Here is a 27067-nt window from a genome sequence, read left to right on the forward strand (position 1 = left end):
GCATCTCACATTCAAGTCCAAAAATGACATTTAGAGACTATAATGAGCAAATGTAATCAGAAAGGCTACCATTCATAATGATAATTAAAAAGACACCCAGGGCTAACTTTTACAAAAATCATCTATATGACCAAAACACAATTTTATCAAGAAATTTAAGTACTTTGAAAAGAATTTTAAATATACCATGTTCATCATAGGGAGATTAAATATATGAAAATATAAATCAGTTCCTTCTTTAGTTTACCTTTAATTATTGATATACTGGTTAAATAGCTAACAACTGACTCTCCAAAACTGCATATAAAAGTATGTAAGTTCACAATAAAATTCCATATCTTGCTATTTTACAGATACAAATGTTGTATAGATTGTAGCTATATTTTGCAAATAATGATTAAAATAATAATAATAAAATATACAATGCTCCTTATTGAAAATTCCACATGGCAAATTAATACTCACACAATACTTTCATTGGCTTTTGCCAAACTCTTACAAATGTAACCAGCCAACCAAAAGTTACAATTGAGGAAAGAATATAGTTCCATATGAATTATATTACATGTATCCATTCCCATATTACATTCACTTCTACTAATAAGTTAGACAAAGACAAATATCTAGATTGCACTCATTCTTTAATGACATGAGTGTCTTCCTGCTGAATCAGATTATAATTTTAAAGTATTAAAAGACTATTTCATCAATTTTTGAGCTATTCGCAATGCTGTGGTTACAAACCTGGTGTCCTTTTATATTTAATTTGCCTTTTTGTCTTTTCCATCACTTTCTCAAGCCTATGAACAATCAAGAAAACAATAAATCAAGCCTTAGATTTCTAGTGTTTGCCATTTCCCATGGTGTACAACACTCCAAGGTCACTGAATGTGGAGCTGGGAAGGGTGTGCATCACAGCATTTTCATCAGAGCTACGACAGACATAATAATCTCAAGAACACGGATAAAGTAACATGCAGAGAAATATAAAAAAAGTGAGTTTTAAAAAGTCATTGCCTGTATAAGAATTTTACATATATAAGGAAGAATCACATATCACTTCATAAAAGGTTTAGTCAATACATAATGCTGGATAACTGATCAGCTAGCTATTTAACAACACTGAAAGGATAAAACTATTCTTGGCTGGTGGACCACACAAAAACAGGTATTGGGCCACTTGGATCATAATTTGCTAACCCCTAGTTTAGATCACTGCATCATTCATTACTAAAGTAAATTCTAGATTGATTTGAGATCTAAAAATACAGGAAAAATAAGTGAATATTAAAAGGCTGGCAGGGGTAAGACTCTACATTTGCAAGTATCAGAAGAAATTTCAAAGGGAAGGTTTTATAGATTTGACTAGATGAAGCATCGTAGCTTAATTCACAGGATAATGGAAAATACAGTTCTACTTTTTTTAGGTTTGTTCATTTGCAGAAAATGGTAAGAGACAGAAGATAAAGAAAAATACCACCCAGAATTTTCTCTGTTTAAACTTTTCCAAATGGCTCAGTGTTAATTTTCAAAGGATCTCAAAAAATTATATTCTCAAAAATAGCTCAGTCTTTCACAATAGTTTGAGAAATGTTCTTAGTGTCAAATTTGAGTAACTCCCAATATGATCATATACTCTTCTTGATTAGTCCTTCCACAGTGGAAATAAAGGATAATGATATAAATTTATAGTAAATTTGAATATTCTGCTAACTCTTATGTCCTCTGTCCCTTCACCAAAGAAGTGCTGAGGGGCAGGAACACTCACGCCCAGGGATATCAGCAGTCTATAAACCATCAAAAACCCAACAATGTCGGGTTCTCTGGAGGTGGCGGGGATCCCAACAGGCATGGCAGCAAAGAATCTGGTTCAGCAGTGCTCAAAGTAAGGAGCAAGATGTTGGGGTTCTGCTGTGGAGCAATCTAGCAGGATTTAGGACCATTCTCAAATGCCCAGAAGGGGAATTGGAAAGAGGCAGGCAAGATCTAACTCAAGCTACTGGGCACATTACAACAATAGTGACAAAAACGTTGGCCAAAGTAGAAGACCAATGATCAAACTGTATTGAAGAGTAAGGAGAGTGCAGGTACCAGCTTGGGAACTAGAAGCAGCCTTCTCTTCAGCAGAATAAGGTGCCACAGTGGTGAGGGGTTAGTAAAGGGAGCACATGATTATTCTCAGTAGAATACAAATAACACAAGCATCACCTGGGCAGGAGGCGCATCGTCTTATTGGTGATAGCTGTGTTTGACAGATTGAGATACAGGACCCCAGGGCAGCCCTCAGAAATGTATCTCATTGATTCATCCTGCATAAGAAAAAAACAGAAGGAAGAATCTTATCAAACCCTTACAGGTTTTGCAATTCTTCATTACTTCTCTATCATCTCTCCTTCCTGCCCCACAAGTATATATATCTATGACTTTGACTCTTCATCTTCTTTGATACCTGTTGAAATCCAAGTTAGAAGCTAAGGATGATGCTTGAAGCTTCATTACTCCCTCCTGTGCCCGTTCTTTGGAAATAAAATCCTTTCCATCACAGTGACACGTCATTAAAAGGACAGCCCTTGCAATATCTACTCCGTGACAGCAAGTTTGATCATAAATCAAACACTCTTAACTCTCCAAATGTAGAAAGGTGATCAAATATTGACCCATTTTTAAAACTTACAAGAATTATCCTAAAAGGTATGAATAGTAAGTGCTCTCAACAACTAATCTTAGTTAAAAGCAAAATCTGTATGTACACATACAGATTTATACATAGGTGTGTATCTGTGTGTGACCAAATTTCTGTGGTTCTGATACCGAATATATTAAAACTCATCTGTACATATTTTTATCAAAGTTTTGGTAAGTCTGAGATGACCTGAAGTAAAATATAGACTATATACAAGTTAGGCGTGAAATTTAGTATTGAGGCTAGCGTTGGACAGAATCTCAAAGTTTCAAGCTACCTTTCCCCAGAGGGCTGGGCAGGAGAACAGTGTGACTGTCCCATGTGAGAGACAGAAAACAGTGATTTCAAATATTGGCCCTAAATTGGAATTTAGAAGACCAGATGACTTCCAAGCTTTGATTGCAATGAGCTGCCTCTCAGTACGGGTAACTTTAGAAAATAGAGGGCTGAAAGTATACGTGGCTCAAATGGTAGAGTGCCTGCTCAGCAAGTGTAAAGCCCTGAGTTCAAACTCCAGTACCACCCCCTCCCAAAAAAAAAACCTGGTAAAGATAACAAATTAAAGACAGGTTGCTGGTGGCTCATAACTCTAATCCCAACCCAGGGAAAAACTTTGCAAGTTTTCATCTCAACCAATAGCTGGGTGCAGAGGCACACACCTGTCATCCCAAGCTACCCAGGAGGCTGAGATCAGGAGGATCATGGTTTCAGGCCAGTCCCAGCAAAAGAAGTTTGCAAGACACCATCTCAATGGTATAGTGGCATGCACCTATCACCTGGTAATAGTGAGAAGCATGAAATAGGAGAATCACAGTTCAGGTAGGCCTGGGCAAAAAGGGAGACCCTACCTCCAAAAAAACCAGAACAAAAAGGACTAGAGGTATGGCTCAAGTGGTATAGTGCCTGTCTGGCAAGCTAGAAGCCCTGAATTCAAACCTCAGTGCCACCAAAAAAAAAAAAAAGATTAGCAGCATATTTTTATTTATTTAATGATGGTTGGTGAATTTCCCCAAGTACACCAACAGGTCAGCAGTTTTAAGCATTTGTGGTTCATGCCATGTTTGATACTACATCAGCCCTGAAAATAATAGACCATTGCAGGTAGCTAGCTATTTGGAAGGCTAGGAGATATGGTTTGGAGAATTCTGCATGGTAGAGTGCCTCTAACACCACTAAGGACAGCAAAATTTGATCTTCAGCAGGATCACAGTCAGTTTAACATTCCATTCCCCACTATGTCCAGGATTCATGGATATTTAAAATAACAAAATCCAAAGGGTCAATGTATCTGTCGCAGTTAGGCATTAGTTGGTTGATTTTCAGGACACCAAGTCATACTTTAAACAGGACACAAGTTTCTATTTTAAGCTATAAATCTCTGTGGTTCCACTACAGGAAAGGTTCCACAAGCCAATGTAAGATGAGTACAGTGAAGGGCCTTTGAGAAGCACTGTACTCTTGCCTTTGCATTCATGCTGCCAGCAATCTTTCTAGATATTCCATCACCAAATGTAGGAGTTGGATATATCTGGTCAGAAAAGACATGTACAGTACAATTTTGAAAATGGACAGGACAGTCATTATCTGTGGCACCATACTTTAATACATACAAAATCTGCCTTCAAATTGTTCAGTGTGCCAATCAAGTATCACAGTGATTGTGCACTTGTTAAAAGATCTTGGCAAGAATGTGAGTGAAATGGGGCAAGGAGAAGAAAAAAAGCTGGCTTAGCCACCTTGGAGAGACCACTGAGAAGATGGGGACAGGAAAAGGAAGGTGTATGCTTTATATACCATAGAGGAATGTGACTTTTCCCTTGAGCCATCTGTTCTCTGCATTTTTCTGTCTGAAGGAGCTTAGACATCCAACAAGTTCAGGCCACTCCCATCCTTAGTATTTAAGAGAGCTCAGGATTCAATTTCCAAATGGTGAACACATAACACACACACACAAAACCCTGTCTACATTGTAAGCATTTATGAATTTATCCACAATGTACAGTGCTCAAAATTTTCTGAATGTAATATATTCATAAGATAAGCTTAGCTATCAGAGCTCTTTGAATGAATGTTACACAGTCCTTAAATGTAAGTCTGTCTCCCAGCCTATGTCTCAAAGGGAAAAACAATGGTAAAATGTAGCTGGATAAAATTACTAGTCCTTTATGGGCTCCAAAATTGGACACAACTTTGATGTTCACAAATTCAATGCAGATGGCACTCTTTTGACTTTCCTATTAAAAAGTCAAATTCAAGGAATATGATCTTTACCTCATGTACAGAACTGAAGCTCTCTGAGGGCAAGAATCGACAATTGATTCATTTTAAGATTCCCTCTAACAACTAACAGAATACCTTTAACATAGTAGGCACCAAAAATATCCATGGAAAGAATGAGAAAGAATGAATCCATTTGATAAACAACCTCATCATAACCACAGACAAACATCTGGAGAACATGGTAGCAAAGATTTAATCTCTCTTAATGAAGAAGCCCTAAATTCATTTTGCTGGTGGAGAAAGAAGACAACCAGGGAAAAAAGAACATTTTTTCTCTGATGTAGTCATTAACGGGTCTATCTATCCCTCCACCTCTTGAAGGCAACTCTAGTAAGTTAAGATGCAAGCCACTGAGAAGATGCTTAGCTGTCTCAGTCTGTAGAACAGTTCTCTAGGGTCTGGCAGACAAGAACTAAACAACTAATTTAAATGCTTCTTTTGTGTGTTGGGTTAAGAAGTTGAACAGTTCTGAGGATTTTAGTATTCTATGTACACATTTTATTTACTTATATAATATCTTCCATCTTTGGGGAAATGTTTTGTTGTGAAAACGGGAAGATAAGTTTCATGGGAAAAATTACCAAAGAAGAATTTTCAAGGAGCCCTTAGTTCTAAGATGAAATACATATGTAAACCTAAGTAAAAAAGTAAGCAAAAAGTATAAATGCTGAAGTGCTGAGACCAAGATGCAACTCAAGAGAGGGACAAATTAACCCTATCAAAAATAACTAGAATTATAAGGGACTAGGAGGTTGGGAGAAAATGAAAGATCAATGTTAATGGGTGTGGATTCTTTAGGGGATGAAGAAAATGCTCTAAAATTGGTTATTATTATGGTTGCATAACTCTGCAAGTATACCAAGAACTGTTAAATTGTACATTTATGGTGAATTTGATATTGATTTAATACCAACATAAGCTTATTTATATCTCTGTAATGCTGTTTTTTATTTATTTATTGGCCACACTGGGGTTTAAACTCGGGGCTTCATACTTGCTAGGCAGGTATGAACCATTTGAGCCATTCCACCAGCCCTTTTCTTGTGATGGGTTTTTTTGTGATACATACAATGGCATGAATTATTTGATCCTCCTGAGTAGCTAGGATTATAGGTGTGAGCCACCAGCACCTGGCTGTAATGCTGTTTTTTAAAAGGTCAATTTTTGAAAAGTGAATAGAAGGACCCAATGGAGCTGAAGAGTGTTTTAAAGAATGAACAAGTGTTATCAAGGTTGGGATAGGGGTGTGGAGAGGGAAGGCTAATCATTTGGGCAGATAGAAAAATGGGTTCAAGGACACAATGCAATAGCATGACATGCTCAGGGAACATCAGGTGATGGTTCATTATTGAAACACAGTATAAATTTGAAAGAAAAACATATATAAAGATCAGACTGCATGAGGATGAGGCTGAGAGGTACCACAGAGGGGCCAACACCAGGCTTGGCCTTCATCCTGGGGTTGGTGTCTAACATAATCTATTCTCCTCCCATAATTTTCATTTAATTCCTTCCTATCTCCTCAGAGACTTAGTCCAATGGTTGCTTCAACTGAGTCTACACCAGCTTCCATAAGCCCGTTTCCATTTTCCTGCCCTTGTTTTCTTTCTACCCCCTTAAACCATTTTTCTGGAAAGACCAATTTATAAGTAATGCCTCACTTTCTTAATATCTTGTCCACTTCTCAATTCACGACAATTATATATTCTTCCCCAATATCCCACTGAAACTACTCTAGTAAAAAGTCATCAGTTACCTTCTAATTCTCAAGTCCAGATTGCAATGTTAAGTTCCTTTCTTACCTGCTCACTTTGGTCATTTTTTTCTGCATCTTTCCTCTCCATTATCATATCTTTCTATTCCTTCGTCATGTCTTCTGCCTGCTCCTAAAAGTCAGCATTCCACAAGGCTCAACCCTAAGTCCTCTTCTCTTCTCATACCATCTCACTAGGTTGATGTTATTCATTCTTATAATGTGAATTATGATTCATACACAGCCTTCTATACAAGATGGAATCTTGAGTTCTAGTTGTTCATTATTTATAAGGCATCTCCATACATTAAACATTATTGAATATTTAGTATATACCAAAGTCTGTGCTGTGACTATCTCCAAGAATAAGACACATCTCCTACCCTTTGTGTCTCCTAGTTAGTAGAGGAGACAGAAACACTATAGTTAGGGCTACTCATTACAGGAACCCAGAGGCATGAACCCAGCAATGGGAGACTGTGATGTTTTGGCAGAGGAGGTAATGAGGTGTAAGATAAGCCTTAGTGACTGCCAAAAAGGAAAGCAATGCTTAAGATAAAGGGAAAGGGCATTCCAAGCAAAGAACACTGCCATGAGAAAACTCAAAACTGAAGGAGCAGCCTGGGTGCATGGTCTCTGAACCATGTGTACACTGGAGAGGAGCAAGATGAGGCTGGAAAGGAAGGCAGAGATAAGACCACAGAGGGTCTCCAAGGCATGGTAATGTTAGGGTGATTAGAGTTTATCCAACAGTGTGTAGTTGATGGAAGGTGGGAGTGAAGTGGCCACATCTATCCTTTAGAAAGAGTATTCTGTGCTCACAGAATGAAAAACGGATTGGAGGCAGAGGGACATACTGGGGACAAGGACCAGGAAGAAGGATATATATTCACTTCTATCTTTCTTGGCATAGCTGTGGTAGCCATGAAATCCACCAAACTGAGTCTATCACCCCCTCTGGGGCCCAGTGTTTTCTGGCCTATACACATATGCATGAAACATAAATACAGCTCATTTTTGTGTAATCATTAAAGAGTTTCCATTTGCAGGAGGCCCCAACATCGAGTAATGTCTACGAGATTAATAGCATCATACAAATGGAGTAAATTTCCTTGCCAATGTTTAATACAGTTTGCTTTTTTTTCGAACATTCAATCCCAAGTGTGAATACAGGAATGTACTCTGCATATTGGCTCTCCAGTGTAAGATGTCTGGATCTATATAAACAACAGTAACAGAAGCTGCTTATACTCACCGTGAGTGATGGGCAGTCAGAGACATTCAACTCTTGCAAGTTTTTACAGTGGCCTAAACCAAACAAGTTGCACATCACTAAACAACATATTACAAATGTTTACAGTTTTCCATCCTACATTCAATGAGACATATTCATTAGAAAGTAAACAGAAACTTTTGCCGGTAATGTATTCTAAGCATATGGGTTTCTCTTCCCATGAAAATGATTTCTTTTGGCTTCAAAAATAAAATATAAACACATGTTTGTTATTGTTTGAGGATTATAGAAAGAAGGGAAAAGAGAAAACTACTACTTTGGGAAAATACTATATACTTAGAGCTTTTAGCTTGAAAGCACTGGAAGAAAACAAGGCTGCTTTTTCTGTACATGCCTCTTTACTCATTTTTTATTTTAATATGAAAATTAAAGCACACACAAAAATTGAGAGAACTGCACAATGAATACCTATACCTCTACCACCTAGATTATAGTTCATAGAATTTGTAATTTACAGTATCTGCTTTATAACATATCCACCCATTATCTCATTTTTAATGCATTTCAAGGTATGTTGCAGATCCAGACACACTTTTTCTCAAATACTTCAGCATGCACAATAAACAAACTACTTACTACGAATTTTTAGATTAGATTTACCTACATTTACAATGACGTACAGATAGGGAAGTAGAGGGTGGAAAAGGCTAAGTGCCTCAGTAGTTCTGGGATCCAGGGCCACATTCCATGCTCTCTCAGGAAACGTGAGATGGGTACACAATAGCTAGATGGCACAGCGTTATACCATCCACCCGACAACAGCTCGGGGAGGACTGCGAATGAGGGGACTCCTTGAGGGCAAGAAGAGGAGACTCCAGGAAGGGAAAACTCCAGGCAAGGGGGGTCCTGACATTCAAACTACTCCCATGAATAGAAAGCACGTCTGCCGTTCATCACATAGCCCCACGCTAATAACAACAGACGTATTACTAGTTATAAACCCATTTTAAACTTTTCTTCCTTTGTCAAGAGTGAACTGTGTCCTAAGTGAAGATGCAAACCAGAAATATTTTCAGAATTATTTTTAAAAATGGAAAAAATTCTTTAAAATGTACAGGTCTTAGATGTCACCAGTAATACTTAAGGTAAAAAAAATAGATTCCCAAAACAATATAAGTTAGTTTATGAGATAAATGTTTTTGTAAATAAGAATTGTGAAAGTAACTTAAAATCATTTATCAAGGAAATATAGTGGTGAGCAAAACCCAAAAAAACTCTTGCCCTTAGGGAGTTTATTTTCTAGTTAGAGGAGTCAACAAAGGAAGTAAAATATCTACTTTGACAGATGCTCATAAGCAGTATGAAGAAAAATAAAGCAAGAAAGGTAATCTGGGAGTGCCTGGCCACAGGGGAGGAGGTGAGACTTTAAATAATACAACAAAGAAGGCAACACCCTATGACACCAGGTGTGCAGAAGATGACACCAGGTGTGCAGAAGATGATGAGGGCAGTGCATTTACTCTGAGCATTTCTGGAGCCCACATTCATCGTGATTGGTGATTTAGAAGACAGTCAAGGAAAGAAAAAAATTAAGCTCAAGGCAGCCATTTGAGTCCTACTCTTGTTTGTACACATCAGAGCTGAAAAAGGATTACTTTCATTTCTTAAACCCAACTGGGGTATAACTGCAGGCTTCATCCTGCTGAGTCCTAGGTTTGTGGAGCACTTCCCCCAGGAGACACTAAGTGTCTTACATGCATGAGCCCCTTTCATCCTCCCACCAAACTAGGAGACATCCTTGGTCCCATTTTAGGGCTGCTGAAGAAGAGGTTAAGTAACTAACCTGGGTCACACAATCAAGCAAGTAGGACTCAAACTCAGAGCCCAAATATTTGATCATTAACCCAGACAAGTAAGTGGGTGGAGCCCTCCACACTATGGTTCTGCCAGACTTTCCTTTTAAAAGGAAAAAAAAAGCTGCTGTTTCTGTCACATACAGTGCTTGCAATTTGCGAAGGGTCTTAATGTAAGTCGCTATCATGTATGTATCTGTACATATAAAATGCGCTTTGATCACATCCATCCTCATTGCCCTCTCTCGTCCCTCTCCCTCCCTCACCAGTCCCCTTTCTCTTCCCAAATAGTACCCTTTCTCCCTTCTACTTTGTCTTCTTTTTTTTTTTTAATCTAGTTTTCGTCCTTTAATTTTAACTTATTTTTTTTTCCTATTCCAACCCACACACCCCAGCTGGGTCTTCCTGTTCCTGAACCGCTTTAGTTAATTTTACTCAAAGTTGGATTTCAAAGGAATACTTTCTTCGTCCATCCCTCCCACCAAGGAACCGGGGCCAGCTGGATGTCAGGATGCGCGTAATCACCGTCCTCATCCTGCTCTGCTTCTGCCAGGCTGCTGAGTCGCGCAAGGCAAGCCCTGGGGGCCTGAGAAGCCGAGCTCATCAGCGCCATGGCCCGGCAGGTGGGGGCCGGAGAGGCTCCAATCCGGTCAAACGCTACGCCCCAGGCCTCCCCTGCGACGTGTACACCTATCTTCACGAGAAGTACTTAGATTGTCAAGAAAGAAAACTAGTCTATGTGTTACCTGACTGGCCTCAAGATCTGTTGCACATGCTGCTAGCCAGAAACAAGATCCGCGTATTAAAGAACAACATGTTTTCCAAGTTCACCAAGCTCAAGAGCCTGGATCTGCAGCAGAACGAGATCTCCAAAATCGAGAGCGAGGCGTTCTTTGGCTTGAACAAGCTCACCACCCTTCTGCTGCAGCACAACCAGATCAAAGTCCTGACGGAGGAGGTGTTCATTTACACGCCCTTGCTGAGCTACCTGCGACTCTACGACAACCCCTGGCGCTGCACGTGCGAGATAGAGACGCTCGTTTCAATGCTGCAGATTCCAAGGAACCGAAATTTGGGGAACTACGCCAAGTGCGAACGCCCCTCAAAGCTAAAAAACAAAAAACTGCTGCAGCTAAAATCTGAAGAGCTATGCAGTGAAGAAGAAAAGGAGCAACTGGACCCGAGACCCCAAGTGTCAGGGAGACCCCCGGTCATCAGGCCTGAGGCCGACTCCACTCTGTGTCACAATTACGTGTTTCCCATACAAACGCTGGACTGCAAAAGGAAAGGTTTGTGTGTTTCCTACCTTTTCACTTTTAGGAATTGTTAAACACTCTCTTTGAGTCTTGTACTCCTACCCTCACCCCCTCATGCCTTGGAATTTCTGTCACTTCCATCAGAAATCTTTCCCCAGTGATAATGGAATCTATTCTAAGTGTTTCTGGAGTCCAGCTCAAAGTGGGTGGTGATCAGGGCACAGTAGAAGAGGACAGGAAGTACCCTCCTCAAGGACAGCCATTTGGCTCCTTCTCATATTCTCCTACAAGCTATGGCTGTAAGACATTGTTTGATCTTTTATTAATTTACTTACTTTTTTTGTGGTACTGGGATTTGGAGATTCTGTGATTTGAACTCAGGGCCTCACACTTGCTAAGCAGACACTCCACCATTTGAGCCACGCTGCTAGCTCTATTTTGTGTTGAGTTTTTTCCAGAGAGGGTTTTGTGAACTATTTGCTGGGGCTGGCTTCAGACCCTGATCTTCCTGATCTCTGCCTCCCAAGTAGCTAGGATCACAGGCCTGAACAACTGGGGACTGTCCAAGTACTGGGGTTTGAGTTCAGGGCCTCATGCTTGCTAGGCAGGCAAGTGCTCTACCACTTGAACCACAACTCAACCATTGCTTTAATCTTAAATCCAATTTAACCTACATAAACCAGTAGGTGTGAAAATATGTCACAAGCCCTCTATACAAGCTGACTGACCCCAATGAAAGGTAAAACATGGTGTATATCTATGTGGAGACAACCCCAAGGAAAACATGGCAGAACAGGACAGGGGAGAGCACTGAGACAGGGGCCAAGAGGTATACTGATGGTGCTTCTGTTGTTCATATAATTTAGTCCCAAAGTTTTAATAAACACTTGCTAGTATCCTACATCTTAATTGTTCCCAAGTTACCCAGAAGAAGACAAAAAACTTTAAAGAACTAAATTTAAGGTATTTATTTAATCCAAAAACTATAAGACTAAGGACATCTTTCTACTACCTACAAACCATTACTGGATTTTCCATCCCACAAAATCTTGAGCTAGTGCTATGCATGATTTGCACATACAGGGTAAGGTCCTGAACTAAGAAAACAGTTGGGAGATTTTAGTAGTGCTCTCAATATGTTAGCAAAGACTGATGTTGTCAAAGTGTGGTCCAAGAACTGCTTACTAGTCTATGATAGTAAGCCATTATGACAATGTCTGTATGTTTCACTTCTGGTGTGGCTTAGTAATTTATTTATAATGTTAAATTCAAGCCAGATATCATTCGATTAGAGTCATACTGAGCATGGTATCATGTCTGCCATCTACTTGGGGAGGTTTTGCTTTGTTCTGTTTCTTTAAGGGCAAGAGAGAGGGAAAGCCAAAAGGACCCTGACTGCCTCCTTCCCATCTCTCCCCAAGAGAACAGAAGGCAGGGATTTGCTAACGTTGAAGAACTAGGCAACCTGAGCCTCAAGAGTAAATGAGTTCACTTAGATGTGTTCAAGCCTTGCCACTCTTTCCCTGATTCTGAGGTGGCACCTGGTAAGATCACACCAGAGAGCGCCATGAGCACAGGAGGTTTGCTTATAAAGTCACCCTGTAAAATGCACATAATTCCATGCCATGGTGCAGCAGTTAAAACCTTATAACCTGGGGCCATTTACTGGTGGGCTCCTCTGAATTAGAGACAAAGTGCTACAGGTACCTACTCCATGCACATGCTAGCCACAACTTTCAGGACAGTAGCAAAATTTCCATATGTAGGCGAGGAAGATGAGGTTCCAGGGCGGTCCAGTCACTCAGTCGAGGTCTCACAGGTAAGAGGCACACTAAGATTTGAATGCTGGTCTATCTGAGCTAGTAACACCAATGAGCTTCCTAATTCAGCCTACTGTCTTCCAGAGTCAGTAAGACCAGGTTCAATGAAGCTGTGGCCTCAACTAGCAAGCATCAGGGAAGTTCAGAAGACTCAAAGTGACTCTCCTAAACTTGGGCTTGAATAATTGATATTGCTGAGGTTCTGACCACAAGATTAAGTGAATTTGCACTTGCTGAATTGGTGTCAAAGAGACAATTAAGTAGGATTAAGCTCATTAATTATCTGAGAAAAAATATCATCTATGCAAAATGTAAGACTTCTACAGCTAGACTACACTGTGCTCCAAGAAAGGATAACATATTAGGAAACGTCTTTTTTTTTTTAATTTCCTTTATACTCTTGGGCCATTCCCTCCCCCAATGAGGCTATTTCTGCTTTTGACTTTTTTTTTCCATAAATTTTCTCTTTTTCCCTTGGCAAGCATCAGTTATAAAATATTTTTATTGCCTTCTTTTCTCAACTTGCTGTTGTCTAAACACTCTTTCAGAACTGTCCCACAAATTAATCCCCTCTGCTTTAAAAATACACATATTATTTATTGGAACACAATATAAATAAAGTTTCATGACATTAGGCCATACATTAAAGAACAACCTGAATTCCTCTAAATGTTAATAACTATGTAATCAGAGCATGTACTTTCATTTTTAATATATCTTTATTTTTAATTGACCCACATAATTATACATATTAATGAGGACAGTGTGATATGTCAGTACATGTATAGAATGTTCAGTGATCAGATCAGGTAATTGGCATATCTATCACCTTAGACATTTGTCATTTCTTAATGTTGAGAATACTCAAAATCCCCTGTACTTACTATTCTGAAATATACAACTGATTTTCAACCATTCTTATCCTACTGTGCTGTAGAACATGAGAAATTATTCCTTCTACCTGCCTGCACCCCTGCACCTGTTAATGGTTTTCTCTCCATCCCTGCCACACCCTACCCAGAAAGAACCTATATTTCTAGATTATAAGATGAAGAATAATTTTGTCTTTTTTTCAATATAATTGGCTTTCACTGTGTTGTATATAAATGTGTAGATTCATTTGACCATTTCCTCTTCATCTTTTGTTATAGTCTTGATTGCTAACTTAATTTATATTTTCCATTCCTATAAGCAAAGGTCTTGTCTATTAGACTCTCTTAGGTAACACCTGGCACAGGGCCATGTGCCTTAGATTGGTGGTAACTAAGCTGCCTTTCTTAGCTCTTTCAAAGCAGTAATTTGAGCACACTTTAAAAATAAAAAGACATAGAAGCTGAAAATCCTGGCTAGAATTCAAATATGACAACCTGAATCTCATCCAGTCTAATTTTCCTTCTTCCATTCTATAAATGGGTAACAAATGTCAAATGCTAAGAATAAATGCTCAGTAATGTTCATCTTTAGCTCCCTGCTGAAATGTACTAATACTTTGGATTATTGTGCTTCACATGTTAGATGCTATGTGGGAAATAAAGAAGTCTAAAGCATGTCATCAAGAGAGGACCTACCAGTGAGACTGAGTGAGACCTGCAGTGTAAATCCTGTGACTGTGGAACATAACACTGACACTTACTCCTCACAACCCTAAAAGAAGTGCTGTTATCGCCCTCATTTTATAAATGATGAAACTGAGGTAGAGAGAAGTTAACTTGCCCTTCAAAGTCACACAGGCAGACAGTAATTCACTTTTCAAGCCACTGACCATTCAATGCCATCTCATCCTTCAAGACTGTAGGTATATTATGCCAAAAAGAATTAATTGATATCTTCTGTGTGCTTCCTGCAGTACTGAGTCCTCCTCTTGGGCTCTGTACAAGAACACCACATACATGATCACATTAGCGCAGAACTGCAATACAGATCCCTCCTGCTAGGGAGCTGAGCCTTGCCCACGTCTTACAGTGAGTCAGATCATGTGTGTAGGGTGCCTCACGTGTGTCGGTTCAACCACAGAGACCTCAAAGATCACTATTTTTGCCTTAACCATCTGGAAGCAAGAAAAAAAATAATAGTTTTATCCACCAAGAGGAAAGCACTTTGCCAACAAAACTTAGTCTTTCAAAGGAAATAAATGTGGGATTTGTTGAAAGGCACGTTTATGCCATATTGAAGTGAGTGGATTTGCCAAGAACACATGAAAGGAAGTTTTAAAACTGCGTTTAACTTCACATTTACCAGAATAATTTTTGTCATTTTTTACTTCTAAAGTCAGGCTAGAGAGAATTATGTAGGTAAATTGCCCCCAGCTGCTTCTGAAGTTAAGGGTACAATTTTGCCCCTGGCCTGAACAATAGTTAAGAATTTATTTGCAATAAACAGAGACACTTATGTCTCTTTCACTACTACTACCAAGCCTTCAAATTATTTCTGAGGTTGCTGACAACCCAGATAGCTTACTAAACGGGGGAAATTAGGTGGAGAAAACATCCCAATTTCCTCCTCAAAGTCAGTAAGGTTTAGACAGAGAAGGCAAGGCTTATAAGGAGTAATAGTCAAGCAAATACAATGTGTGCTGAGGTATCTCTCAGATTTTTCAGTAGTCGGGCCCAGTGGCTCGTGCCTGTAATCCTAGCTACTTGGGAGGCTGAGATGGGGAGGATTGCAGTTCAAGGCCAGCCTGGGCAAAAAGTTTGTGAGACCCCCATATCAACCAATAGCTGTGCTTGGTGGTGCACATCTGAAATGGGAAGCTGAGACTGGGAGGATAGTGATTCCAGGCCAACCTAAGCAAAAAAAGTTTGTGAAACTCCGTATCAACAACAACAAAAAAGCTGGGTATGGTAGCACTAGCCTGTCATCTCAGCAACTGCAGGAAGCTTAAAACAGGAAAATTGTGGTCCAGGCTGGCCTAGGCAAAAAGGGAGACTCTATCTCCCAAAGTAACTGAAGTAAAAATGGCTGGAAGTGTGGCTCAAGCAGTGGAGTGCCTGCCTAGCAAGTGTGAAGCCTTGAATTCAAACCCTAGTACTGCCAAAAAAGAATTCTGAGTAGCAGTAAATACAAAATATGGATACTATGTGGCACCTGGTCAAGAAATGGAGACATTGATGTAATTTGGCTTTTAGTATGAGGAAATATGTATTTCTATAATCTTTATCAAAGGTAAATATACTTTGCATCGATGTTTGTAATTCCCATCCAAGTACTAAGGTTAAAGATCTGAAGAATTGTTTTTACTCATCAATACAACAAAGCAATTTTTTCTAAGCCATACTCATAAAGGCTTTGCTTTGCATTTCCTGGTACTACTTATGGCTCTATTTTTATCCAGGGCTGTTACTGACAACCTCAAGGTTGGTTCTACAATTCATGTTCATATTCCAGCATCCGCAGTTCTGCCACATGGCTGAAGCTGTGTTTCTGGATGTTCTTACGAACATTTTTTCTACCCTTTTATTTGTGGTTAACCTACTTTCAGCTTGTCTTATAATGGTTGCTCTGTCAACCCTCATGTCCAGCCCAGCAGATATAAGTTCACCAAGCAAGTCCTGTTATAAAAAAGGGCTGCTTTCTAAAACCTAGGAGGTACTGCCTCTTGTGACAAGGATGCTCAATAGCTCTTAATGGCTTTCTAAGGCCTCAGTGAGGACTCTGGCTTTTATTCATATTAAGATGGAAAGCTACTGGAGAATTCTCCTATCAGGAAAAGTGACATGATCTGACTTGTACCTTAATAGGATCACATAGGCTTAGCACACCATTGGAATAATCCAATAATCCACCGTGAGAAGTGATAGTGGATTGGGCCAATGTGGTAACAGCAAAGGAAGTGAGAAGAGGTGAAATCCAGGGTATTTTGAAAACAATGTCTGTTCTGCTTTTTCGGGCCTTCTATAAGAAGATGCTACAGCCATTCTCAATATTTTCTCCAAATTCCAAATGACAAGAAATTATTTCTTTTATCTCTGTTCAGACTTCAATTATCTGTGGTTTTCAGATATTGATAGGATCTCCGTCTTCTTGTTTACATGTAATACCCAAGAAGATACAGCTCTTCACACAGGATCTTGCTGTCCTGAAGGGAGAACTGCCTCATTGCCGCAACACCATATTAAGTTCAGATAAAAGCACTCTCCTTTCAATGTGATGGCAGACATAATAGTGGGTTAAATAAACAATGTCTCATGAAAAGACAGAAATAATACTGCCCCCAAATTTCAAAGCACCTTTATTATAAGAAGCCTCAACATCACTGAATTATACTCAACATTTAATGAGCTTATTATTTAGTATGTATAAGTTATATATTGATACATAGTAACCTACCCCCAAATTTAGCAGCTTAAGGCAAGACACACTTCTTATCTCAGTTTCTGTGGGCCAGGAAACTGGAGGTAACTTGGCTAGGTCCTGTGCTTCAGGGTCTCTACCAAGGCTGCAGTCAAAGTGTTGATCAGAACTTAGGGCTGCAATCACATCTGAAGGCTTAACTGGGAAAGATCACTTCCAAGTTCCTATGGTTGCTGGCGGGACTGAGTTGCTTCAGGGCTGTTTGGGCTAGAGCCTCAGTTTCTTGCTGGCTTTTGGATGACTTTAATCCTTTGCCATAGGGCTTCTCTAACATGGCAGCTTGCTTCATCAAAGCCAGAAAAAGAGATCTGCTAGCAAGATGAAAGCCACAGTCTCCCAAGATCTAATCACTAAAGCAACATCCCATCACTCACATTGGCTGCATTCCACTGGTTAGAAGCAAGTCACTAGGTTTAGTTCACACACAAGGGCAGGAAAATCAGCAGTAAGGACTGTTGGCAGTCTACCACACAGCACTTCTTTATGATATATTAGGCACTGTTGTAAGCCTCCCCATAAAGCTTCCATGGGAAGAGGAAGTAAATGTAGAAAAAAATCAGTAAAATGTATGCTATGTCTGATAGTGATAACTGCCACTGAAAAAAAAGAAAACAAGGAATGGTATTATTAATTACTATTGTTACTCTTATCCACTTAACCATAAGGAAATGTCATTTTAAATATAGGGCCAGAAAGGTTTCATGACCACTCAAATATACTGACTCTACCCCATTTGCTCTTCTATCTCCACATACATGTCTGTGTCAGGCCTGAGCATTCTAGACAGATGAAAAATATAAATGAAACAGAAAGGTAACATGGGTAGGCAGTAGAGCACAGTGGTTAGAAGCACAGATCCTGGTGGAAGCAGATCTCTGTTTAAATCACAGTCATGTAACTATGGGTAAATTATCCAACTTCTTTGCACCTCAGTTTCCTCATCTGTAAAATGAGGATAATAATGGGACTTAACTCACAAAGTTCTTGTTAGGTAATATTTATTAGAGACCTAGAACCAAAACACATAGAATCAAAAAAGGAAAACAAATTCAACAGCAGTAAGGAAACTAAAAAAGGAACTTCAAATACAATCCCATTAATCCCATGGATTCTAAGCCATCAAGAAGAGAACAGAAAATAAGCCTGAGTCATTATGTTTGTGAATATACCATGGGCTAAGAAATCATCAATTCAGAGGTGGTTGTCTTTTTAATTAATATTTGGTAGGGATTATCCTCAATTCAGTTATTCTGTACCAAAAGGAGCACTGTGGATAAATGGACACCACTTTTCAGAAACATATTTTATAGTTCCCAGTTCTAAGAATTTCTGTTTCTTCAGAAGGCCATTCTGTTTCTTGGTTGTAAATTAATCTGGACATTTTATTGTTGCTTATAATTTTACTTCATGGGAACATGTTTGTTTCTCTTCACAGGCTGCCTCTGCCCTGATTAAAACTGAGTAAGACCTGCTCAAAATAATTTACTAAAGATTAAGAGAAAGGGCAACTATTGCACTGAAATATAAAATAGACATGGTTTGCATGTTTTGAAAAGCATGATTCAAAGATAGAAATATAGTAGTAGTAAAAGATAAAATTAGGTGAGCCTTGATTTCCTACTATCTTAGAGTAGAGAGACATGAATTTATCTGTTGGCAGAAGGAGCCTAAAGATAGATAAAATGAGAATGTAATAAATATATCAAAAATTAATAGTGAAAACTCCTCAGGAGTTGCAAGAGAATGGGAGGGGACACACAGCAGTTTGACTTAGAGGTTTCATTTTGGCTTTCTTTTTTCAAAAGCTTCCCTGATAACTGTTGGGGAGCCGGGGTTGAGCCCCACAGCTTCTCCTCATGTGTTGCCACCTGAGCAGCACTAAGGCGAATCTTCCTCCTGATTTCCTGCTGCTGGGGGAGTTTCTCTGAAGAGCTCCGCACAGAATGAGACCCCTTCTTCTAGGGTGATACACTTGATCCACTAGGCTTTGTTGGAATTTAGCACATCCTAGATATCAGTTTTCTTTAGCATTCAATGTCCCTTACCTTTTTATCTTGAAAAGTTGGTGTTTCAACCTCACAGGCTTAACAGTGAAGAGAAAATGGGAGCAAGTGGTAGGGCACCTGCCTAGCAAGCTCAAAACCCTGAGTTCAAACTCCAGTGACACCAAAAAAAAAAAAAAAAAAAAAAAAGAACATAACCTAAATACTATTAATTTTTCCAGAGTTGAAGAAAGTGCCTAAAAACATCCCTCCAGATATTGTTAAACTTGACTTGTCATACAATAAAATCAACCAACTTCGACCCAAGGAATTTGAAGATGTTCATGAGCTAAAGAAATTAAACCTCAGCAGCAATGGCATTGAGTTCATAGACCCTGGTAAGTTCCACTGAATGCCCCTAAATGGGGGACAGGTATTGCATGATTGTTATCCTATGGCAACATTTATAGTAAATATAATTTAGTTATAAAAAAATAATGAAGTTAAGTTAAACAAATAAAGTATGAATTTTAATTAAACATGACACTTAAATTAGGACTAGTTTGGTGCTCAGCAAAGTATTTGCCAAAATGTTGCTTTATGAAGTACATGATACTAGACAGTCATCTCTTGGGGTCCAGAGTGGTTTGGGTCCAGAGCCCTGCTTGAATACCCAAGTCCACAGATACTCGGGTCCATTGAATAAAATGGTATAGAATTTGCACATAATCTATGTGCATCCCCCCATACCTTAAATCATTTCTAAATTACTTATAATGCTTAATACAATGCAAATAGTTGCTAGTGACAAGAAGAAGGTCCGTTCAGTACCATCCATGTTAATACAGACACAATTTTTTCAAATATTTTTGATCTGTGGTTAGTTGACTACACGAATATAAACCCACAGATGCAGAACCCTGGCTGTATAATCCTAACGTTATTCAGTTAGCTTGAATAGTTAGTGCTTTGTAGAATAAACTGTTTATTTGTTTGTGTGTTTGTTTGTTTGAGGCAGTGGCTTACTAGGTAGCCAAAACTGGCCTCAAACTTGTGATACTTCTGCTTAAGCCTCCCTAGTGCTGGAATTACAGGTGTATGCCACTATGTCTGGCTAGATATTTAAAAATAAAAATGCATGGCAAGTGGTCAATAATACCACTGAGCATCTAATGATTTTTAAATGGAAATTCAAATTTGGCTTTTGTGGAGGGGACTATTCATTAAACTCCAACTTGTTTAGACTAAGTTCAAAGCCAACTGCTAGACACCAAGCTCAAAAATTAAGATAAAATGTGTTCAAATCAGAGCAAGACATGTTGTATATAATCCTAGATCAAAATTAGTTTTTGTCCAGCCTTCAAATCTCTACTTTTTAAGCAAAGCCTCTTGCCAAAAAAAAAAAAAAAAAAAAAAATGAACTTGGTAAATTTAAATAAATATACAAGATTCAGAAAGAACTGAAAATTACTGCAATACTGATAAGATTTGTAGCATACACAATTTATGTACCTTTATGAGGCTACCTGAATGTGAAAAGTCCTAACTATAAAAATGACAATTTGTTATAAACACTTGAGTATAATAATTTCTCCTACTTTTCTTAATGGTAATCTAATACCATTAATAGAACAATTAATTCAAACCTGATAGAAGTAAAAATTAAGGATGAACATTCTGGGGCCATAAAGGCATATTTTAGGGTTAACACCTTTTTTTTTTGTAGTATCAAGAAATTATAATTTTACAGTAAATAAGAACACTAGTAGGGAGACACCTTTTCCTCACATGAAGTGATCATTATATTAATGAGCAGGTCAGTTCCTGGTATCCAGTCTCTCTAAAACCAGGCCACAGGTTGAAGAATCTGGAGATAGAGACCCTCCCTATCCCTTTGAGAACCAAAGACACACAGGACAAGTATGCCATGCCACGCGTCCCTGGGCAATTGTCTAATTTCCTTTTGATGTCAGCCAAAGCTGTGGCTTACCAACTATCAAAAGAGTGAATGTGTGGGCTGAGATTATAGAAAGAGAGAGGGGAAAAAAAAGGAGAGAGAGAGAGAGAGAGAGAGAGAAGTGGAGGGGAGGGGAGGGAAAGAAAGGAGAGAGGAGTGAAGGGGAGGGGAGGGAGAAAAACAATGGATGCAAACAAACTTTAGAGGTCTCTCTAAAAGAAACTAAAATGTTATTTTATGGCCTAAGTTACATGTATTAAAACAGTAAATAATATTGCAACAATGTCCCAGTTACTGTAGAACTAAAGTATGTAAAGAACACTAGAGAAAAATGTAGAGGACAGTGAAGAGAGACAGATAATGTTTACAAAATGAATTTGTTTTACTCTCAGTGATATTTTCCATCTTTAGTTATGCAATTCATGTAACTGCACAGGACTCCTTTTCCATCCTTAGGGTCTTGTTTGATGTTCACTGAATACATTTTCCTTGCTGACATTTCTCACCCCTGTTATCAGCAGTGATTCATTCGTATTCTCTCTCTTTCTCCTTCTCGCTCCCTCCCTCCCTCCCACTCTTCTTCCTTCCCTCTCTCTCTGCCTCCTTCCCTCTCTCTTTACCTCCCTCCTCTCTCTCTTTTTCTCTCTCTCTCTCCTCCTTCTCTCTCTCCTTTTTAACATTTCTTCAATTAAATCTGAGGAAAGTATTTCCTACATTAACAAGTATTTATCAACCACCTTCCAAATGCCAAGCACTATTTTTGGTGTGTTCTCTGGAACAAAAAAGTACCTCAAAACTTAAATAATGTAAAATGAACTAAAGGAGTTTTAAAATGAAAGACCTACTGTATTTCAGGGTCTTTGAGATAAAACACTGCCGAAGTAGCTTTACTTTAAGGGTTTATTCTGGTAAATATGCAAATGCAATGAGAGTTGCCAGGCTTTAAAAAGCATAAATAACAATCTCGTAAAATGCCAGGCATTATTGCAGAAAAATGGGAGAGACGCCACCCTACTGGGAGTTTTGCCTCCTTTAAGAAACAGATGAAAACTAGCTTTCAAGTGCCTGGATACATATGGTCTAAGTAACAGCTATTGCACGTTCAAAATAAAATCTAGAAATGCTTACATATGCTTTCAATCTATGGGACTGACTTGTTTTAAGAAAAGTAAATGTGACAGCATTGACTCACAAAATTTTAGCAAATAGAAAAAAAAAAAGCAAGGTCTGTCTCAGAACTATCATCACAGAGCTGAATTTGTCTCAGACCCTCACCTCAAAGGCATTGCTTTGAATGAAAATGAAAGTAGTCTTTTCAGGGGGGATTATGGGTTTTGTATGAGAACAGATGACATGAAAATAGTTAATGGCATTGGTTTTGCAGCATATTTTCCAAATTCACAATAAGGATACTGTGTTCTAACAAGGGTATTTTGAAACAGTAATGAGAAAATGTTTGAAATAGAAACAAAATATTTAAAATCAGGATTGACCTGTAAATTTTGGCATATCTGGTTAGTCCACATCAAGTGAAATAGGAAAACGTATGTATAGATGCTTTTGCTCCTGGAAAAGGGGAGGCACTTTTTGTTACGTTTGATAGTTACTCTAATTATCCAGCCTCCAGCAAAATCAAATACGTATGGCTTCAAAGTTGATAGCTACCATAGCGTGCCAAACACAACCAGATGTTTTTAAACTGTTGGTAGAAATTGTTTGGTTTTGAACCCCACAGGAATAGAATCTTTCCCCTAAAACTGGGAAGAGATTGTTTTCTGGGCATTATTATTTTTTTTTTCATTTTTCTTTTATTATTCATATGTGCATACAAGGCTTGGTTCATTTCTCCCCCCTGCCCCCACCCCCTCCCTTACCACCCACTCCACCCCCTCCCGCTCCCCCCCCTCAATACCCAGCAGAAACTATTTTGCCCTTATCTCTAATTTTGTTGTAGAGAGAGTATAAGCAATAATAGGAAGGAACAAGGGGTTTTGCTGGTTGAGATAAGGATAGCTATACAGGGCATTGACTCACATTGATTTCCTGTGCGTGGGTGTTACCTTCTAGGTTAATTCTTCTTGATCTAACCTTTTCTCTAGTTCCTGGTCCCCTTTTCCTATTGGCCTCAGTTGCTTTTAAGGTATCTGCTTTAGTTTCTCTGCGTTAAGGGCAACAAATGCTAGCTAGTTTTTTAGGTGTCTTACCTATCCTCACCCCTCCCTTGTGTGCTCTCGCTTTTATCATGTGCTCATAGTCCAATCCCCTTGTTGTGTTTGCCCTTGATCTAATGTCCACATATGAGGGAGAACATACGATTTTTGGTCTTTTGGGCCAGGCTAACCTCACTCAGAATGATGTTCTCCAATTCCATCCATTTACCAGCGAATGATAACATTTCGTTCTTCTTCATGGCTGCATAAAATTCCATTGTGTATAGATACCACATTTTCTTGATCCATTCGTCAGTGCTGGGGCATCTTGGCTGTTTCCATAACTTGGCTATTGTGAATAGTGCCGCAATAAACATGGATGTGCAGGTGCCTCTGGAGTAACAGTCTTTTGGGTATATCCCCAAGAGTGGTATTGCTGGATCAAATGGTAGATCGATGTCCAGCTTTTTAAGTAGCCTCCAAATTTTTTTCCAGAGTGGTTGTACTAGTCTACATTCCCACCAACAGTGTAAGAGGGTTCCTTTTTCCCCGCATCCTCGCCAACACCTGTTGTTGGTGGTGTTGCTGATGATGGCTATTCTAACAGGGGTGAGGTGGAATCTTAGTGTGGTTTTAATTTGCATTTCCTTTATTGCTAGAGATGGTGAGCATTTTTTCATGTGTTTTCTGGCCATTTGAATTTCTTCTTTTGAGAAAGTTCTGTTTAGTTCACATGCCCATTTCTTTATTGGTTCATTAGTTTTGGGAGAATTTAGTTTTTTAAGTTCCCTGTATATTCTGGTTATCAGTCCTTTGTCTGATGTATAATTGGCAAATATTTTCTCCCACTCTGTGGGTGTTCTCTTCAGTTTAGAGACCATTTCTTTTGATGAACAGAAGCTTTTTAGTTTTATGAGGTCCCATTTATCTATGCTATCTCTTAGTTGCTGTGCTGCTGGGGTTTCATTGAGAAAGTTCTTACCTATACCTACTAACTCCAGAGTATTTCCTACTCTTTCTTGTATCAACTTAAGAGTTTGGGGTCTGATATTAAGATCCTTGATCCATTTTGAGTTAATCTTGGTATAGGGTGATATACATGGATCTAGTTTCAGTTTTTTGCAACTGGTTAGCAGTTTTCTGGGCATTATTAAAATTAACTGATATCCCAGGAAGCTGTCAAATCATCACTAGGCACATTGTTCATATTTTTCCTTATTTGATATATTTTATATTTTTTCTTTACTTATGCCTCTTTTTTGGTGCCATCTTTTCAATAAGTATAAAAACGCACACTGCAAAACACTTTTTTTTTTTTTTGAGGTACTGGGGCTTGAACTCAAGGCCTACATCTTGAGTCACTCCACCAGCCCTATTTTTATGATGGGTACTTGTGAGTCAGGGTCTCACAAACTATTTGCCAGGACTGGCTTCAAACCACAATCCTCCTGATCTCTGCCTCCTGAACAGCTAGGATTACAGGCATGAGCCACCAGTGCCCAGCTCAAAAAACACATTTTCAAAGCTAAATAATACTGATTTTTCAAATAAAATGCTATATTCTAGTCTACCTAATCAAGGGGAAGCCCTTGTTTGAATAAAAATATATTTCAAAAATCTTGCATTTAGACATGTATATAGTGAGGAAATATAACTAAAAACAAAATCTTATCCCAACCCAGAAATCCTCTCCACAGAGGAAGAAGAGAAAGAAAATGCTGACCTAAAGCATGGTCCCAGAATGTGATACATATCACAGATAATCACTAACAGATGCAAAGGTAGAGAGAAATTCAGTCCCCTTATGTACTAACCATTACATACATGCTTTCAAGATAAACAGTAACTACTCTTCAAGTAAGAGAATTTGACAATGCATTTTACCACACATACCTCATCCTAGCTTTACCTGTTTAGTGGAATGATCATCTGGGCTAGCTCTCCATCTTTACCAGGAGAAAACCACACTTACAGCATTATGACAGGTAGTTTTGCAACCAGAGACATGTCTTCCCACCAAACCTGGCTCCTACCCTCACACAGAGCCTGAGAGAGGGCAAAGCTTTCTCTGGATTGGTGCCTGCATGTCAGAGATGGCTCCCAGGTCCTTGAGAAAGGCAGTTCCAAATTATAAAGGTGATAAACAGTCTATCTAGTCTTTAAAAAGATTTTAATACACTCCAAAGACAGGAGAAAGTGCAGATAATACCAAGTTTTCTAAAACAAATGCTCTGCAGAATAGGAGGGGACATTTTTTTCTTTTTTTCAATAGGAGGAATTAAGCCTTGCCTTTAATCTGTATTTGTCCTGATCATGTATCATACACACTTGTATATTTCAATTACTCACTGGTTTGCTAAATATTTTCGCTTTCTAGCTGCTTTTTTAGGACTCACACATTTAGAAGAGCTAGATTTATCAAACAACAGTCTGAAAAACTTCGACTACGGAGTTCTAGAAGACCTGTATTTTTTGAAACTCTTGTGGCTCAGAGATAACCCTTGGAAATGTGACTACAACATCCACTACCTCTACTACTGGCTGAAGCACCACTACAACGTCCATTATAGTGGTCTGGAATGCAAAATGCCTGAGGAGTACAAAGGATGGTCTGTGGCAAAATACGTTCGGAGTTACTATGAAGAATGCCCCAAAGACAAGTTACCAGCATACCCTGACACATTTGACCAAGACACAGAAGATGATGAATGGGAAAAAGTACATAGGGATCACACAGCAAAGAAGCAAAGTGTAAGAATCACCATCGTGGGATAATTTAGAAATGGTTCTGGTTGTAACTAGTTTCATACTTGCTATACTGGGGTCAGAAAACCATGTTTACATTTTGATTAACTGTGTTACCTATTTATGCAGGGTTATCCAGCTACAGGAACCTTCTTTAATTATTTTGTAATTATTATTATGTTGTGATCATGACAGCAATTAAGGGAGTTCTCTCTTCCTGCTTGCCTGTCCATCTGCAGAGCTGCCTCTGGTGATACACAATTCCACACTGGTAACCTGCAGGAGTTGGACCCTAATGATGGCATTAGAATTTCATATATAAATGTTTTTACTGCTTTTTGAAAATTAAAAAAAAATTCTCATTTTCATATGCCTTTCGATAGCTCTTTGTACATACATAAAGATGATCAAAATACAGATGCTTAGTCATAATAAAATGTCATTCCCTCCTCTTGCCTACTTTTATTCAGTAAGTCAACTTATACATTAAATAAATTCTCTTTTCTAAGTCCTGTACGTTCCAAGTGAAGTCCTGGTGAACCCGAATCCTCAACCACACTTCACTGATCCTTGCAAAAACACCGTTGAGCTAGAACTGAAAGACAATCATCACACTAAGCAATCAGTAAAAAATAGAGAATTATATTATTGGAAGCTGGTCACAGATGGGCTCTGAGAAGCAGCTGTAGATGGTGTGAGCCTGAGAGAGCAGAAGAGGTACAAATACTAGTGAATGTGGAAATAAACAGCATTGTTTTGTTCGGGTTTGGGGTGTTTTGTTTTGTTTGTGTTTTTGGCAGTGTTTAGGAAGCCACCTGTCAGTAGTGAAGAGCCTTACCAGTCAGTTCCTTTTAAGCGAAAAAGTCAAGGACCACAAAACAAAGCACGAAATTGGGATTCATAGTCAGACCTTGGGGCAAAATTTTAAAAAACAGAAAATAATGTCAGAGGCAACAGAAGGAGGGAGTAGTACCCAAGACAATCCCAATGATTTAGGTTTGCAA

General features: G+C 38.8%; 2 protein-coding genes across 2 annotated transcripts in view; one reads left to right on the top strand and one right to left on the bottom strand.

The window, feature by feature from the left end:
- Lrrc17 (leucine rich repeat containing 17) overlaps positions 1–26512 on the top strand; it is a 34246-nt gene extending 7734 nt beyond the window's left edge. The window contains exons 2-4 of the mRNA XM_074064910.1: positions 10199–11092; positions 19454–19609; positions 25696–26512. Coding sequence (XP_073921011.1) covers positions 10315–11092; positions 19454–19609; positions 25696–26093 — 1332 coding nt within the window. The 5' untranslated portion in view covers positions 10199–10314 and the 3' untranslated portion in view covers positions 26094–26512. The remainder of the gene's footprint in view (positions 1–10198; positions 11093–19453; positions 19610–25695) is intronic.
- Positions 1–27067, bottom strand: part of Fbxl13 (F-box and leucine rich repeat protein 13) — a 232799-nt gene that overhangs the window by 98269 nt on the left and 107463 nt on the right. Inside the window, exons 10-11 of the mRNA XM_074064909.1 lie at positions 7972–8024; positions 2209–2309 (exon numbers count right to left, since the gene is read on the bottom strand). Of these exons, the coding sequence (XP_073921010.1) occupies positions 2209–2309; positions 7972–8024 (154 nt within the window). The remainder of the gene's footprint in view (positions 1–2208; positions 2310–7971; positions 8025–27067) is intronic.

This window comes from Castor canadensis, chromosome 2, assembly GCF_047511655.1.
Source record: "Castor canadensis chromosome 2, mCasCan1.hap1v2, whole genome shotgun sequence".
In the NCBI taxonomy this organism is placed as follows: domain Eukaryota; kingdom Metazoa; phylum Chordata; class Mammalia; order Rodentia; family Castoridae; genus Castor; species Castor canadensis.